Source organism: Carassius carassius, chromosome 20 (assembly GCF_963082965.1).
Source record: "Carassius carassius chromosome 20, fCarCar2.1, whole genome shotgun sequence".
Taxonomy (NCBI): Eukaryota; Metazoa; Chordata; class Actinopteri; order Cypriniformes; family Cyprinidae; genus Carassius; species Carassius carassius.
The window spans coordinates 1,919,096-1,933,031 of NC_081774.1; the positions used below are offsets into that span (position 1 = coordinate 1,919,096).

Genomic DNA, 13,936 nt, shown 5'->3' on the forward strand with positions numbered 1-13,936 from the left:
TATAATATTTGTAAATGATAAATATTCCAAGTGAGGAATTTTGTTCCGCTCTTCCTTTGGAATGCGTCGGAACCGGAAGTGGCGATGACGTAACGGTCGCTCTCGTATCGCCAGCGCAGGACGACAACTGACCGACTGACTGAGGAGATTGAAAACTTTGACAAACTCTTAATAAAAGGCGCTTTAAAGTTTAGTAAAGTTTCCCTCCGTGATGCGCGGGCGTGTTTGAAGCGGACTAGCCGTGTGGCAGATGTGGACTGGCCGTTAGCAGTGGATGGAGTCGGGGTACGGTGTCCAGCGGAGGGCCGGCGGTGGCTCGCCCGCTGTGGGAGCGTCGCAGCGCCGCAGGAAGATGCCGCCGAGAGCCGCTGATTATAAACTCCAGGTGATCATCATCGGCTCCCGTGGAGTGGGAAAAACCAGCCTGATGGAGAGATTCACGGATGATACTTTCTGCGAGGCTTGCAAGTCCACTGTGGGTAAGACAAACTGACAGAAAGAGAGAGTTGAAGCTTAACAACAACAACGACTGTCCGTTTGTTTGTTTACTAGAAGGCCTATCTATTATTTTCTGCTTAGTTATTATAACAATACGTTCCACATCATTGTATTTATCTGCTCAAATAGGTTCAATTGTATCCAAGGTATGAATAGTAAACTATATATATAATGAGTATAGCATATACAGTTAACAGTGATAAAATGGTTAACTATGGATAATTTATAATCTCAGTAATATAATTATATGTTAAACAACTGCAGCTAGTTATTATGGAATAGCTATGTGACTAAAATATATATAACTGGCGATTAAACAGTGATTTACTTTGTAAGCCATAGATGGTTATTAAAGATTAGATAACAAACGGTACATACTAGTTTATTAATAGGTGAAATATACTCAGTTTGGAAAGCATAGATAGTCGACTGAGATTCCTTTGTAGGCTATTAGATGGATAATAGTGTTTAACAAAAGTTTCTTATCGCACGGGTAGTTATTTTGTAAACCATACATGGCTATTTAAGATTAGATAAATAACTACATACTAGTTTAGTATAGATTAATAATAATTGTTAAGTTTGGTAGACATGGATAGTTAGCTGTGATTAATTTGTAAACTTTACATGGTTTGTAATTCTTGATACTCAGATGGATAGTTATTGTCCATTAATTTAGGTTATTTAGTAAAAGAAAAACATTTAGTTAGACATAGTTGGTTATTTTATGTATGTATGTATGTATATATATAAAATGGTCTTTGAGTTTTGGTCCTGACACTGTCAATAGAAACATTTCGGCAAGATGTTAGAAAACCACAATCTGAAAACCACATCTGGGCCTGTGACCAAGAGATCAAAATAATCACACCACTGTGTTTTTATCACACAGATGGATGCAAACCATTCAAAAGATTTAAAAGAGTTTGATGTTAATATGAATGTGAGTTTGCATTTGGGTCTAAACAGTTTTCATCCTGCGTTCTCGTGCTTCTTTGATGTAATTACCCAAGAGATATGCCAAGCTCTGAATCAATCTGCATCAGTCATGTGATGAATGACACGTTTAGAAAACACACATTGACATTTTAAAACCCTTTGATACAAGATCTGTGATTTTAATGCAATGCATAAATGGTGGATTGCACATGTGAAAACTGATACAGCAAGGTGACAGGCCTTCACATCAGAATACCTGCATGCTTACTAACCCAATGTCCCAGAATAACCAGACACAGGTTCATACAGCTGCTGCTACAACATGCCGATCTCGAGTTTCTGCTCTGTCACACTTGTGAAAGTCACACAAGCCCAGAGAACATGATCTGTGTTTTGATGGTTTGTTGTCATATGCATGGGAATATTTAGATACCAAATATAGTCTATTCATATATGTTTCATTAAATATGAATAATTTCAGTGATAATAGCTATGAATTTAAGAGCCACTGTAAAGCTTGAAGATGCAGTATGACTGATCGAACATATTTTTTCTCCTCATTTGTCTCTTTGTGTTGAAGGTGTGGATTTTAAAATTAAAACGGTGGAGCTGAGAGGAAAGAAGATCAGGTTACAGATCTGGTGAGTGGAGAGGAAGTGCTGTGTCTTTATCATTGACTCAGCCCACTATGTCACTTCCTGTGTCTCAGAAGCACAAGTCGCTCTGCACTGAGTCATAAATTCCCATCCAGAGTCTCACATTCAAACATCTTTCATGTGTTGCTGCTGAGATTTAACCAACTTTTAACTAACGCTGTGGCACAGAGTAAACTCACTTTGAGTTTTAATTTTACCATCTTTTTTGAATTATTGAAGGATTACAGTAGACTCGTCACTAAAATTGTGACATTTAATTTGTGATTGCATCCTCACAGCATCCCAGAATTCAACAGTGAATGTGAATATATGCATTTTAATTGTGATATCACTAATATCATAACACTAACTGATGTGTATGTCTGTGTACATACTTTTTCAACTGCTCCTGTCAATCATGCCGACTGCTGCTTGTTTATTCCATTCTGTTCATTTGTAACCTTTTCTATTTGATTATTTTTTACAATTCTATTGTGGTCCGGGTTTATGGCATACTATCTATTTCTTATATTCTATTCTATTCTGATCTGTTTCTTAGGAATTTTTTTTCCCGACATCTGAGATAAACGATATGTACTATAAAAATGTGAGAAACTCTGAACTTTTTTTTTTTGTTTGCATCTTGCAATTGTGTTTTTTTTTTTCCTTCTGTTTCTGCCAAGGACAAACAAAAATATATAGAAGGTGAATAAATACATTTGGACCTTTATTCTCAAAATTACACATTTCTTTCTTTTTTTCTCAGAATTGCAAGAAAAAGAACCAGACCTGTTTGATAAAAAGTCACAATTACGTTTTTGATATTTGTGGCAGAAACAAGCTTGTTGCTTTTATTCTATTCTATTTATTTATTTGATTTGGCTCTGTTATATTCTATTAGATTCTACTCGTTTCTGTTTTGTTTTATTTATTTGGGCCTGATGTATTCTATTTTGTAGAAGTAGTTCTATTCAGATAAAGTAAAATTTATTCTGTTCTGTTGCAATACTTTTGACTGTGTTTTAAAACAAATGCTGCAAATGACGTGGGGAAACCCCTGATAATTAAAAATATACATTTATAAAATGTATCTACATTTTACTTCATCATTTAGGCTATTTAGTATAAGTTTAATTTGTCGAATTTACTATTTATTAGGGCTGGGACTATAAATCGATGCCGGATCGATTCATGGATCGATTCTTAGATTTTCAGAATGCATTGCGATTCCTCTTGAATCGATTCTGAACTTAGATTTTAACAGCAGATGGCGCTCTAATCTAGTTTTTATCTGCACACTCAAATGCTCCTGAAGAAGATTGCTGAAGAGTGCTTGTGCGTTCGGCTGAGTCATGTAATTTCACTTCATCTTAGAATGCTTTTATGATGCAAGATAAATGTAAACACAGCCCACTGTCACCAGCTTTGTAATTCGCTTCAACCTTTTCGAATTTTATGAATGATTATTTTAGGTTCTGTAATGATTTGGAAACGAGCAGAGTACGGGTGTTTCTAAAGCCTACAGTGCCATCTAATCGATTCAAGAAAGAATTGCGGTGCATTCGGGAAAATCTCAGAATATTTTCTTGCCCTAATATTTATACCATTCCCTAATAATGCGGTGCTTATAGAAAATACAGAAGCTACTCTTTCACATTGCGATTATATCCTCTATCACAAAATTGATTAATGAACAATTGATTAGAATAGTCTATTAAATTATTAACCTAATCATGGACAGCCCTAGTTCTTTTCTCTTCAGTGTGGTAGAGTCTGTAAACCAATGTTTCTGTTATTTCTTAACTTTATTGTTCCAGTGGTCTCTGGTTCAGTCATTTTCCAACTAATACTAACCTCCCATCACCTCTCCACCCACTTTATCATCATTATTATTTCCTTTGACCCTGAAATTCGCCAGCTTCTGCAGATGTCTGCTTTTGAATGTCTTGTCTGTAACACATGTGCGCTCGCATCCAGCTACCCAGCATCCATGGCTGTCCTTCACTGTCCGTCTTAACTGCTCATTGACATGTGACGCCTCACCGGTCCTCTTTGTGACATCATATCCTGTTTTGGAAAAATGCAGCCAGACTAAGGTGAATAAGGTACAGTAGAAATGAGGAAATTAATATCTATCATGTGCCGTGATGTTCAAAATGAACTGTTTTCCTTTGAATCAAGATTGTTGGTGAAAGACTGCTGAAACATATGAATGTTTCGTGAAATTATTGGCAAAGAAATTGATCTGATCAAGTCAATAATGCACCATTCTGTTTTTATCCTGACTGATTAATTGATGCATGTTATGTTTGTCATCTTTTATTAAATTGAAAAAGAAAAAGGACTTCCTGTTTCAGCTGATGTCACACACCCCTTACTTTTTCCATACCTCCCTTCCAGCCGTCTGTGGTTGTAGAGACACTCTTCATTTGATTAATTCCCCACTCTGAATGTCATGCAAGTCTAATAATGTTGAATGATTGCAGGGACACAGCAGGTCAGGAGAGGTTTAACAGCATCACTTCAGCGTATTACCGCGGCGCGAAAGGCATTGTGTTGGTGTACGACATCACCAAGCAGGAAACCTTTGAAGACCTGCCTAAATGGATGAGGATGATAGACAAGGTGCTTAAAGAACACTGATTAGTTATCTGTTATGCAGCAAATATCTGTCTACTCTATATCTAATATCTATATATCCACATTAAGAGAACGTTTTTTCCTAATGTGTTGTGTTGTCTTCTGTGCAGTACGCATCAGAGGATGCTGAGCTCCTATTGGTTGGTAACAAACTGGACTGTGAGTCTGATCGCGCCATCTCACGACAACGGGCAGAGAGGGTGAGAATAGTGTTATTTTAGTATTGTTTATATACCATTATAATATATATTTTTTAATTCTAATGATAAATAAGTATAATATATAATAAATACTTTTTTGAGTAATTTTTATATATTTTTATTTTTATTTCTGTTTAACTTTTTTTTTTTATTCGAGAAATTTTAGCACGTTATTTTTATTTAAAAAAAATTACTTTTCTTTTAATTTTTTTTAAAGTGAGTTTTCGTTGTAGTTAGCAATGACAATGTTGCTAGCTAATCACTTTTTTCTATAAATAAGGTTTCTTCCTTTTTTAATTTAAAAATTTCATTTTTAAAAATGTTTTTTTTATTTATTTATTTTTTTATGACAAGCTTGGAGGGTGAGATCAGTGTTATTTTAGTATTATTTAAATAGTATTTATTAATGTTAAATTATTATTCCAGTTTTAATTTTAATTTTCGTTTAAATTTGAGTAGTTTTGTTAGGTGCTTTTGTCAGTTTGATACTTCACATAATTATTTCAGTTCATTGCTAAGGCAATGTTTCCAATATTTTCTAATTATGTGCTGTATATAATGTGCTATAAAGCAATCAAATATCGGACGTTTTTATTGTAATGCTTTTAATGACAAAAAACAGGGTATTTAAAGTGTATAATTATAACTTACAATCTGTAAAGGAGTGGACAAATATGTTCAAATACATTCAGTGTCAGAGCATTTTACATGGGCACTTTTTCTGGATCCAGCTCCTCAGAATTAGTCCAGCAAATGTGATGTGTAAATATGAGTGATGTTATCAGACCTTTTTATGATTTGCTATTAGAGCTTTATCATAGCCTGAATTTACTTCAAATTCAGCTGTATAAAGCTGTCTCAGGTTCAGTGGAGGACAATGCTGTGTTTCGAGTCTTTCAGTCCGTCCAAAGCCCTGGACACAGGGACATTATTCTGCCTGAGACCTCCACAAAGAAATTCCTTGAATGCTCTGAATAATGTCTCCTCCAACCTTCCCAAACCCACTGAGACTAAAGCTAACAGGACTAGAGAAAGCACACTTTACAGGAATAGTTCACCCAGACATTGTTATTAACTCGATCTGGTAGTCCATACATCTTCTAAAGCTCTGCAATGGTTTGGTGTGTTAACATTAAGGAGAATAAAGAACCTAAGTCAGCTGATTGCATTAGAAATGTACCAAATATTGAATTATTTGAATATTTAACCCATTCGGAAGCACTATAACACTGATATAAATTTCTTCATTTCTTGCAGTTTGCTTCTCGGATATCAGGGATGCGTTTCTGTGAGGCCAGTGCCAAGGATAACTTTAATGTGGATGAGATATTCCTTAAACTAGTTGATGACATTTTGAGTAAGGTAAGTGGAGCGGTCTTGTTACAGTTTCGACAAATTCTTTGTTAATTTTGAAACATTTGATTCAAATTAGTGAGTTTCTCAGTGTCTGAGAATGTGGCATTATCATGAGTGTTTCTGGCTCAAGTTATTTCATCATGAGATAAAAGAAATTTTCAGGATTTCAGTAGACATGCAGAGACAAAATTTGACTGTTTACTAAAAGTGTGACCCAAGTATGATGGCAAATAATAACCCACTTAGACATGAAGGACCCGTCTGATCAACATAAAAAGTGACCAGCTACAGTTTGTTTTGTAGATGACATTTTTTGAGATCAAAGCAGTTGAGATTGTTTACAGAAGTGCATTAAACAGAAACCTCTTTTGAAGATTTGACAACATAAACTTTGCCAATGCAGTAATTATTTATCAGTTTTTCTTAGAAATGTCAGTTTATTATGATTCCCATTTGGGTTGCGTGATTTGGGGGAAAAAAATGATTTAAATTAAAAAAAAAAAAAAAAAAAAAAAAAAATTGCTATCACGATTTAAAAATGTGATTTTAAGTTAATTTTGTTAGTAATGATAATAATGATATTAATAAGAATAAATAGTATTATACTAAATAATATTAAACAAAATATTATAATATTTTACTGTAAAATAGTAAGGTATTTAAGAAAAATTATACAATAATAATTTAATTTTAGGTAAAAATAAGTATATATAGTATAGTTTTGTATATTTTTAAATATAAAAATCTCTGCTTTATTCATATTATCTCCCTTCTATAGTCTATTTTCTATTTCATTCACATCATATTTCTTGATAGTTTATTGTATTTATTGTATTCTATTTTATTATTATGTGCATTTCCTTAATTCATTATTGGTTCAGTTTCTTATGGGATTTCATTACATCACATCGCAACTGTAATATTGCAATATATTTCTTCATTTTCAAATGTTGAGCTTTAATTTTCACAAAAAACCATAGGGAGCTTAAAGCTTCTCTTTTGTTGACAACATCTAGTTTATAAGCAAGTTTGGGAAGATGGATGGCGCTTGTTGCGTTCAAAAATGCAACTCAAACTTGCAGCATGCATTTCAGGTTTATTTTGATCATGCATCTCTTTGAATTTACCATTTTTGTGTTCAATGCACATCAGTCATTCTTCAAAGAGTCTGTAAATGTTGTCTTCCCCAGATTCCCCTTGAAGTCCCCAGTAAGGTGCTGTCCAACAGCGTCCTGTCCCTTCAGCCCGAACCCGAAATCCCCCCAGAGCTGCCTCCACCTCGCATGCGCTGCTGTTGAGACTCGGTTCACTCCACCTTCCCTCTTATAACCCAACACATGCTGTTACAGACTCCCGCCACCAGGGGTGACCAGCCCATACGGATGATGAGATGATGGCCTGTCATTACCACAGAAGATTAAAGACAAGACGCTCAATATAATCATCCCTCACAAACCATAGACTGTGCAATTTAACATACTCCGTATTTTGGTACCTCTAGATGCCAATAAAGAACATCCGTGTCATCATTCCCACACACAGATGCATTTTTTTTTGACACTACACTACCTCATTTCTGGGAAGCACAAGATTGCGTTTGTCCCACAAGTGCCTTCCTGATCGGAAAAGCACACGCATCACATGCATGAAATGAGTAAAAACGTATGTCATAACCAATTTCTATAGTTTACATCGTCATATATTCTCGGTAGAAGCAAGAAACTTCCATTTCTATCACACTGTGGATACCCTACCCTTGTTTTTCTCTACTCTTAACTTTTCACGGCTGGAGAAAACGTTCTCGGTCTCAAATTAGGAAGCTCCTTTCCAAATTGTTTTGGCATTAAAAGCAAAGTAGAATAATTAATTTCTGTCGGCTGTGTTTATGAGGTGGTTCGTTCGGCTTATTTTTAATAACCAGCGTGGTTGGGCTGTCTTTATGCCTTACGTTCTATCAGTGTTACTGTTTTTGAGGTGGGTTTTGTGTTATCCGTTGTGTTTTGCACTACAATCCATTCGTAGCTAGTTTACGAACAGCTGAAATGCTGGATGTTAGTGAAGGACCTGTGTACAGAAGATTAACCTTACCATTTAGCAGCAGAGTTTTGTTGCTTCCTAGTCTTTTTTTTTTTCTGGTGTCATTTAACTCAAGTAGAATAAAGGAAGGTCAATAATTGGGAGTTCATTGTTTTATTCGCTGGATCTGGATTGCAGAACTGAAATGCTCTATGCGAAAGGGCTATTTCTACGTGGAGAGCAGATTGAGAGTAAAACGGGACATTGATTTTGATACACTTGTTCCTAACAACACTCTTCAGTTGAAATCACAGTGCTTCTGCGTTCCTGGACAAACTGACTCCACTGGATTTAAAGTGAATTGAACCATTTGCCTGCATTAGATGAATGATATAGTTGTGTCATATAGTAAAATATAACAGGTGTTTGATGGGAACGGCTGTTTCCCAAGAGTTTCCCAATGATTTTGTTGTTTTCATAAAAACGTTCCTTAAATATAAAGGACTGACAGGGTTACTGTGTCTGGAACGACATCTACAAAAAACAACAACAACAAAAACTTTTTTTATTGGGAGAATTTACTGAAAACATGTCAAGATCATTATTGACCACAAAATCATATATATATTTATATATATATAAATGTTGCTTAAAGAAATTGGCTTTGTTTCCCATTATTTCTAAGACAATTAAGCACTCCTTTCCAATTCCAATTGGTTTAATGTGGAAAAAAAACGTAATTAATGGCAGTACAACAAATATTACCAAATTTGTTTATTTCCTTTTTTTATATAAATAAATAGAATGCAAAATTTTATTTTTCGTTACAATGATATGGGTGGAAATATGCTCAATTTTCATGAAAATAAAGCCATAATCCAATAAATAGACTCTGCTTTTATATATAAAATATATTAATCTTTGGGTTAAATATTTTAGAAAGGTTTAATATGAGATTCAGCATATGTCCACTAATAGAAATATGAATTTACGTGTGTAGTGGCGGTGTTTTTTTATGTTGTTTGTAATATTCTCGTCCGAAACCAGTGTAGTATTAAATAACCAATCTTGTGTCTGTTTTTTGAGGGACTGATGTTTGACTGTTGCTGAGGTGAAAACAGCTTTTTATGATTATTATTATAACTCAGTTTAACTCTTGTTTTATTTTCAGATTTGTGTGTCCTTTGAAAGCTTATAACCGACCTAAACCTGTCGTTTATGTGTTAACATTGTTAGGGAAAGTGTACTAACCTCAAAAAGTTGATGTTTGCCGGCTTGTGTCATAATGTAACCTTATAAGATACTCAAACGATCCCCCCGAAGTGCTTTTTACTTCCTTTTCCTGCTTGAAATACGTTACATTTATTTTGGTTGTTAGGTGAATTTTTGAACCTGGAATCAGATTTTACTAAGCTATAAAAAAAAATGTGTTTTGTTTTTATTTATTATAATTATTTCTCTATTTTATTTACAGCAAAACAGCCCAATAATATTTACACTTGTTGTGTGGGTGAAGTCATCTTCTCAAACATTTAGCTTTTTTAGTTTTAGAGTTTTTATTTATATTTTATTTAGTTTGAAGCTTAGTAAGTCTGAAAAACATATTGCCTTTATGAATCTTAATTTTATACAGAATAGCCTTAGTCTTGATTTAGTCTCTCAACCCAACACAGATTCTCATTACACTGCAAAACAGAAGAGTACTTTGTATGAATAATACATTGATATTAGTTATTTGAAACAGTTTGGCATGTTTAAGCAGTTTTGTGGTATGTATAACTTGTGGCATTCTTAAACTAATGAAATGCAAATAAAGATATATATTTATTACACAAATATGTGTAACCATTCTAGATGTTTTTCATCTACTTTATCTATGCATTAACTTACCTAATTCTATTATATCTATTATTATATTGCAAAATGTAATGTTATGTGTTCCGTGTTTTGATTTCACTTTCAAGTTCAGAATTGTACTGCCTCCTTTTGACAGTATGATGGCGCTGTTGGATAAACAAACTGATTGGAAATCTAGCAAGTGTTAATTTAATGTTATTTATATATAGTTTTTAACAATATTTTAAGTTAGCGTTCATTTTAATATTTTAAGTTTTTATTTTTGTTGTTAATTTGCCTTTTTTGTCGTTCTAGTAGTTTTTGTTTATATAATTGTCTGTAGTTTTATTTTTTATTATAAATGAGAAATGTTGCATTAGGAATTAGCTGAATTATTTTTTTTTTTACTTCATTTAAAGCTTCGGGTAACAAAATATTTTTTACATTAAAAAAAATAATTTTTTAAATAAAAAAAGATTAGGCTACCAAATGCATTTATTTAATGGTTAACTATATTCCTGGTTCATTTGTCAAGGTAACTTTTTTTGATCTGACATAATTTATCTGACAGCACCATTAGAAAAACAGTGTTGTTGTGTCATATTGTTAAAGACTTCACCGCGGTTGCATTTATCGGTTTTAGTTTACATTATTTTAATTTGCATTACACATATCCAAAGGTAAAACATTGTTTCGCTCCTTGTGTCTGTTGTAGTAGCGCGTGCCTCGTGCGTCTCCACGCGTACGCACGCGTGCCTGATCTGTACCGGAGCGCGAGGAGGGGTGTGTTCCGTATTTGTGTGTGAAAAACAAGCGCATGCGCTCCACGAGACGCGGACGGGGAGCGTCAGACCGCAGCGGCTGCAGATTTTCCCCGTCAGTCGCGGGGGGAGAGGCGGAGAGGACAGCAGGGAGAGATGGGAGTACCGTGATCCCGTGGGGAGGGATGGACGGACGGACGGATTGATTCAGCGCAAACAAGCACGGAGATCCTCACTGGACACCGCATCATCCACCGTATTCCGCTCGGAAGCGACTCGGCGAGTGAATCTGAAGTGATGAGCTCCGTCTGTCAGGTTGTATAATGGAGAGCTCCAATGGCTCCGACACCAAACCGCAGAGCCATCCTCATTCTCAGGTGGAGAAGAAGAGGTTAAACCGCGCGCCGTCCCCTGCCAGACCCGTCCTGAAGGATGTCCACTCGCGAACGGCCAAACCGATCGTGCCAAAATCCCCCAAAATCAACAAGCAGCCCGCGTCCGCCGCGCCGGTGACGCCTCACAGCCGCGTTCCGAGACGCACCGTCCCGAGCGCGAAGGACAAAACCGCATCAGCACCTGCAAAAAGCAACATCAAGCCCTCAGCGACAAAAAAGGCCATTAAGGTCACTCAGCATGCTGTATCTGAACCAAAACCGGCCTGCAAAGCGGTGGATACCGGCGCTCCGCAGCTCACCAAGAGCAAGGCACGGCTGGCCCCGATACGCGTCCCTACCGGACGCGGCGTCTGTCCGACGGACAGCAGTTCGGATTTGTCCGACTGTCCCTCCGAGCCGCTGTCCGACGAGCAGAGACTCGTTCAGGCCGCCAGTAGCGACGCGGAGTCCGGCAGCGGATCCGGTTCGAGCGAGCAGGCGGCCGGGGTTCGGGTTCGGATCTCCGGGGCGGGAGCTACACCGGTGCCCGGTGCGCACGCGGACAAATGCAAAGCAGAGAAGGACGCACAATTCAAACCGGAGGGCAAGGAAATGGCCCAGGATGAGCTGCTGAGGGAAATCGAAGACCTTCGATCGGAAAATGACTACCTCAAGGTGAGCCGACGCACAGAAATGAGTACCATGGTACAACCACGGTATTCTTAAAGTAGCTTGGAGTAGGCTACGGTGGAAAAATGTTCTTGAATGTTCAGTATTATCAGCATGATGCTGCAGTTTAATGGATGTTTTAAACTTTTAAAAAGTACTGTGGTAGTACCATGGTGCAGTGGGGAGCTTTGATTTATATATATATGAATGATTTATTTATTTATTTGTATTTTTTTTAATTAATTAGTTATACAAAAAATATATAATAAAATATAAAGATAATATAAAAAATCAGTAAATTATACATTTATATAAATATTTATATATTAATTGTTTTATAAAAAATATATATGCATGCATGTATGTAATCTGGTATTTAAAGTATTTTCCTCTCTATATAAAATAGAAAAGAATATTTTTTATTTATAAAATTCTATTTTTTATTCTAAATATAATATAAAATATAAATAATGTATTATGAAATGTAGATAATTTTTAGTTGTTATTTGTAATTAATGTCTGGTGTTTGTCTGAAGAATTAAGGGTTGAGCTGCTGCTATAAATTTTTTTTTGCACACGGTGACCCTCTTTACGTTCTCGCCCATGTATTAAATTCATCCTATTTACACCGCCCACAGAACTGCAGCATTTGTTCATTAAAGCATCTGCTTAGTCCTTTGACAGACATGTTTGCCAGAGTAAATAAATACATAAAAGTGACATGGCACATTTTTTGGCCCTTGAAGTGCCTTATAAACATGATCTTTTAAAAGTAGAACTATGTTTATTATGTTATGGCACAATCAGTTACTACCCGATTGTGCCATTATACTAAGTATACTTCAAGATAGTTAAAAAAAAAAAAAAAATCTCATGGTACTTTGAGGACAACAAGATCTAGATCCATAAATCTGCTCTTTAACTGATTTTAGGTCACATCAGTCCACAGAGTGAAACCAACATGCATCAGAAAGACCGGAAAGAAACACTTGACAGTCTTTGCCCTCAGTGTGATGGGTAGATGAAGGCAAACCTAATTAGCATATTTCCATAAATGATTTGTCGCCTTTGTCGGATGCATGGGGCCAGGCGAGTTTATCTCTGAAAACGTTGTGTAAATCCGCTTTAGAAGCTGTGTGTGTAATGGCCGTGTCCCTCTCAGGAGCCGTCCCTCCTGACCTGTGTGTTTGGAGCCTCCCTAAAGTGCTTATCGCTCCTATTTCTGTCTCTATCTTTCTATCTCTCTGGAAGTAATTCTCCAGCACGTATGCATCAATATTTAAACAAATAAACAGCAATAGATCCATGTGCTATAGTATGACATTAATCATTTAGTCCACCATAACTCGTGTTAACATGAACATCCATACGGATGCTGTCACATGACTTTGTCCCCTACATCATACAGTGAAGGTCATTGCGTTTGGGCTGTTTGTCACCGTCTGTCTCTCTTTCGCTGTCTTTGTTTGTCTGTCGTTCTTCCTGGCCTTGTTTGCACTGAATGCACTGAGGCATTGTGCAGTATTTACTGAGAAACGAGGCGTCACAAATGACAGTCGTTGATTACAGTTCAGGACGGGGTTTCACTGATGACTACAGATTCTTTACCTGCAGTCTTATTCATTATTGCCATTAAGTGTCTTTTTCTTTAGGGAGGTTGTTTTGTCAATTTTAAGACCAAGATTTCAGTTCATGTACATCGCAAAATTAATTTAATTAGAATCTGAATGATTATTTGTATTCTATTTCTAATTTCAGTCCTACTGTTATTCTGATTCTCATTCTAGTTCTAATCCTGATTCTTATACTAGACTTTTCTAGAATTGTCATTCTCATTCTGGTTTTTAGTTGGATGTCTATTTTTATTATAATTTTAGATTTTACAAGTAAATGCTACAAAATAACATTTTGATTTTAAGTAAATTTAAAAGTTTCTGAGCATAAATGTGATTCAGAGTTTTAACGTGATTGTAATCCTGATTCTAATACTGATTATAATCCAAATTATGATT

General features: G+C 35.8%; 2 protein-coding genes across 2 annotated transcripts in view; both read left to right on the plus strand.

Annotated features, from left to right (window-relative positions):
* The first annotated feature begins 75 nt into the window (after positions 1–75).
* Positions 76–7,805, plus strand: LOC132096003 (ras-related protein Rab-12-like). The gene is made up of 6 exons (XM_059501111.1): positions 76–479; positions 2,018–2,078; positions 4,559–4,697; positions 4,823–4,912; positions 6,170–6,274; positions 7,459–7,805. The coding sequence occupies exons 1-6, from the start codon at positions 275–277 to the stop codon at positions 7,564–7,566; spliced, it is 708 nt and encodes a 235-aa protein (XP_059357094.1). The 5' UTR covers positions 76–274; the 3' UTR covers positions 7,567–7,805.
* A 3,163-nt stretch (positions 7,806–10,968) lies between these two features.
* The window catches only part of LOC132096944 (microtubule cross-linking factor 1-like), a 53,599-nt gene continuing 50,631 nt past the window's right edge, over positions 10,969–13,936 (plus strand). The window contains exon 1 of the mRNA XM_059502629.1: positions 10,969–11,930. Within this exon, the coding sequence (XP_059358612.1) occupies positions 11,205–11,930 (726 nt within the window). The 5' untranslated portion in view covers positions 10,969–11,204. The remainder of the gene's footprint in view (positions 11,931–13,936) is intronic.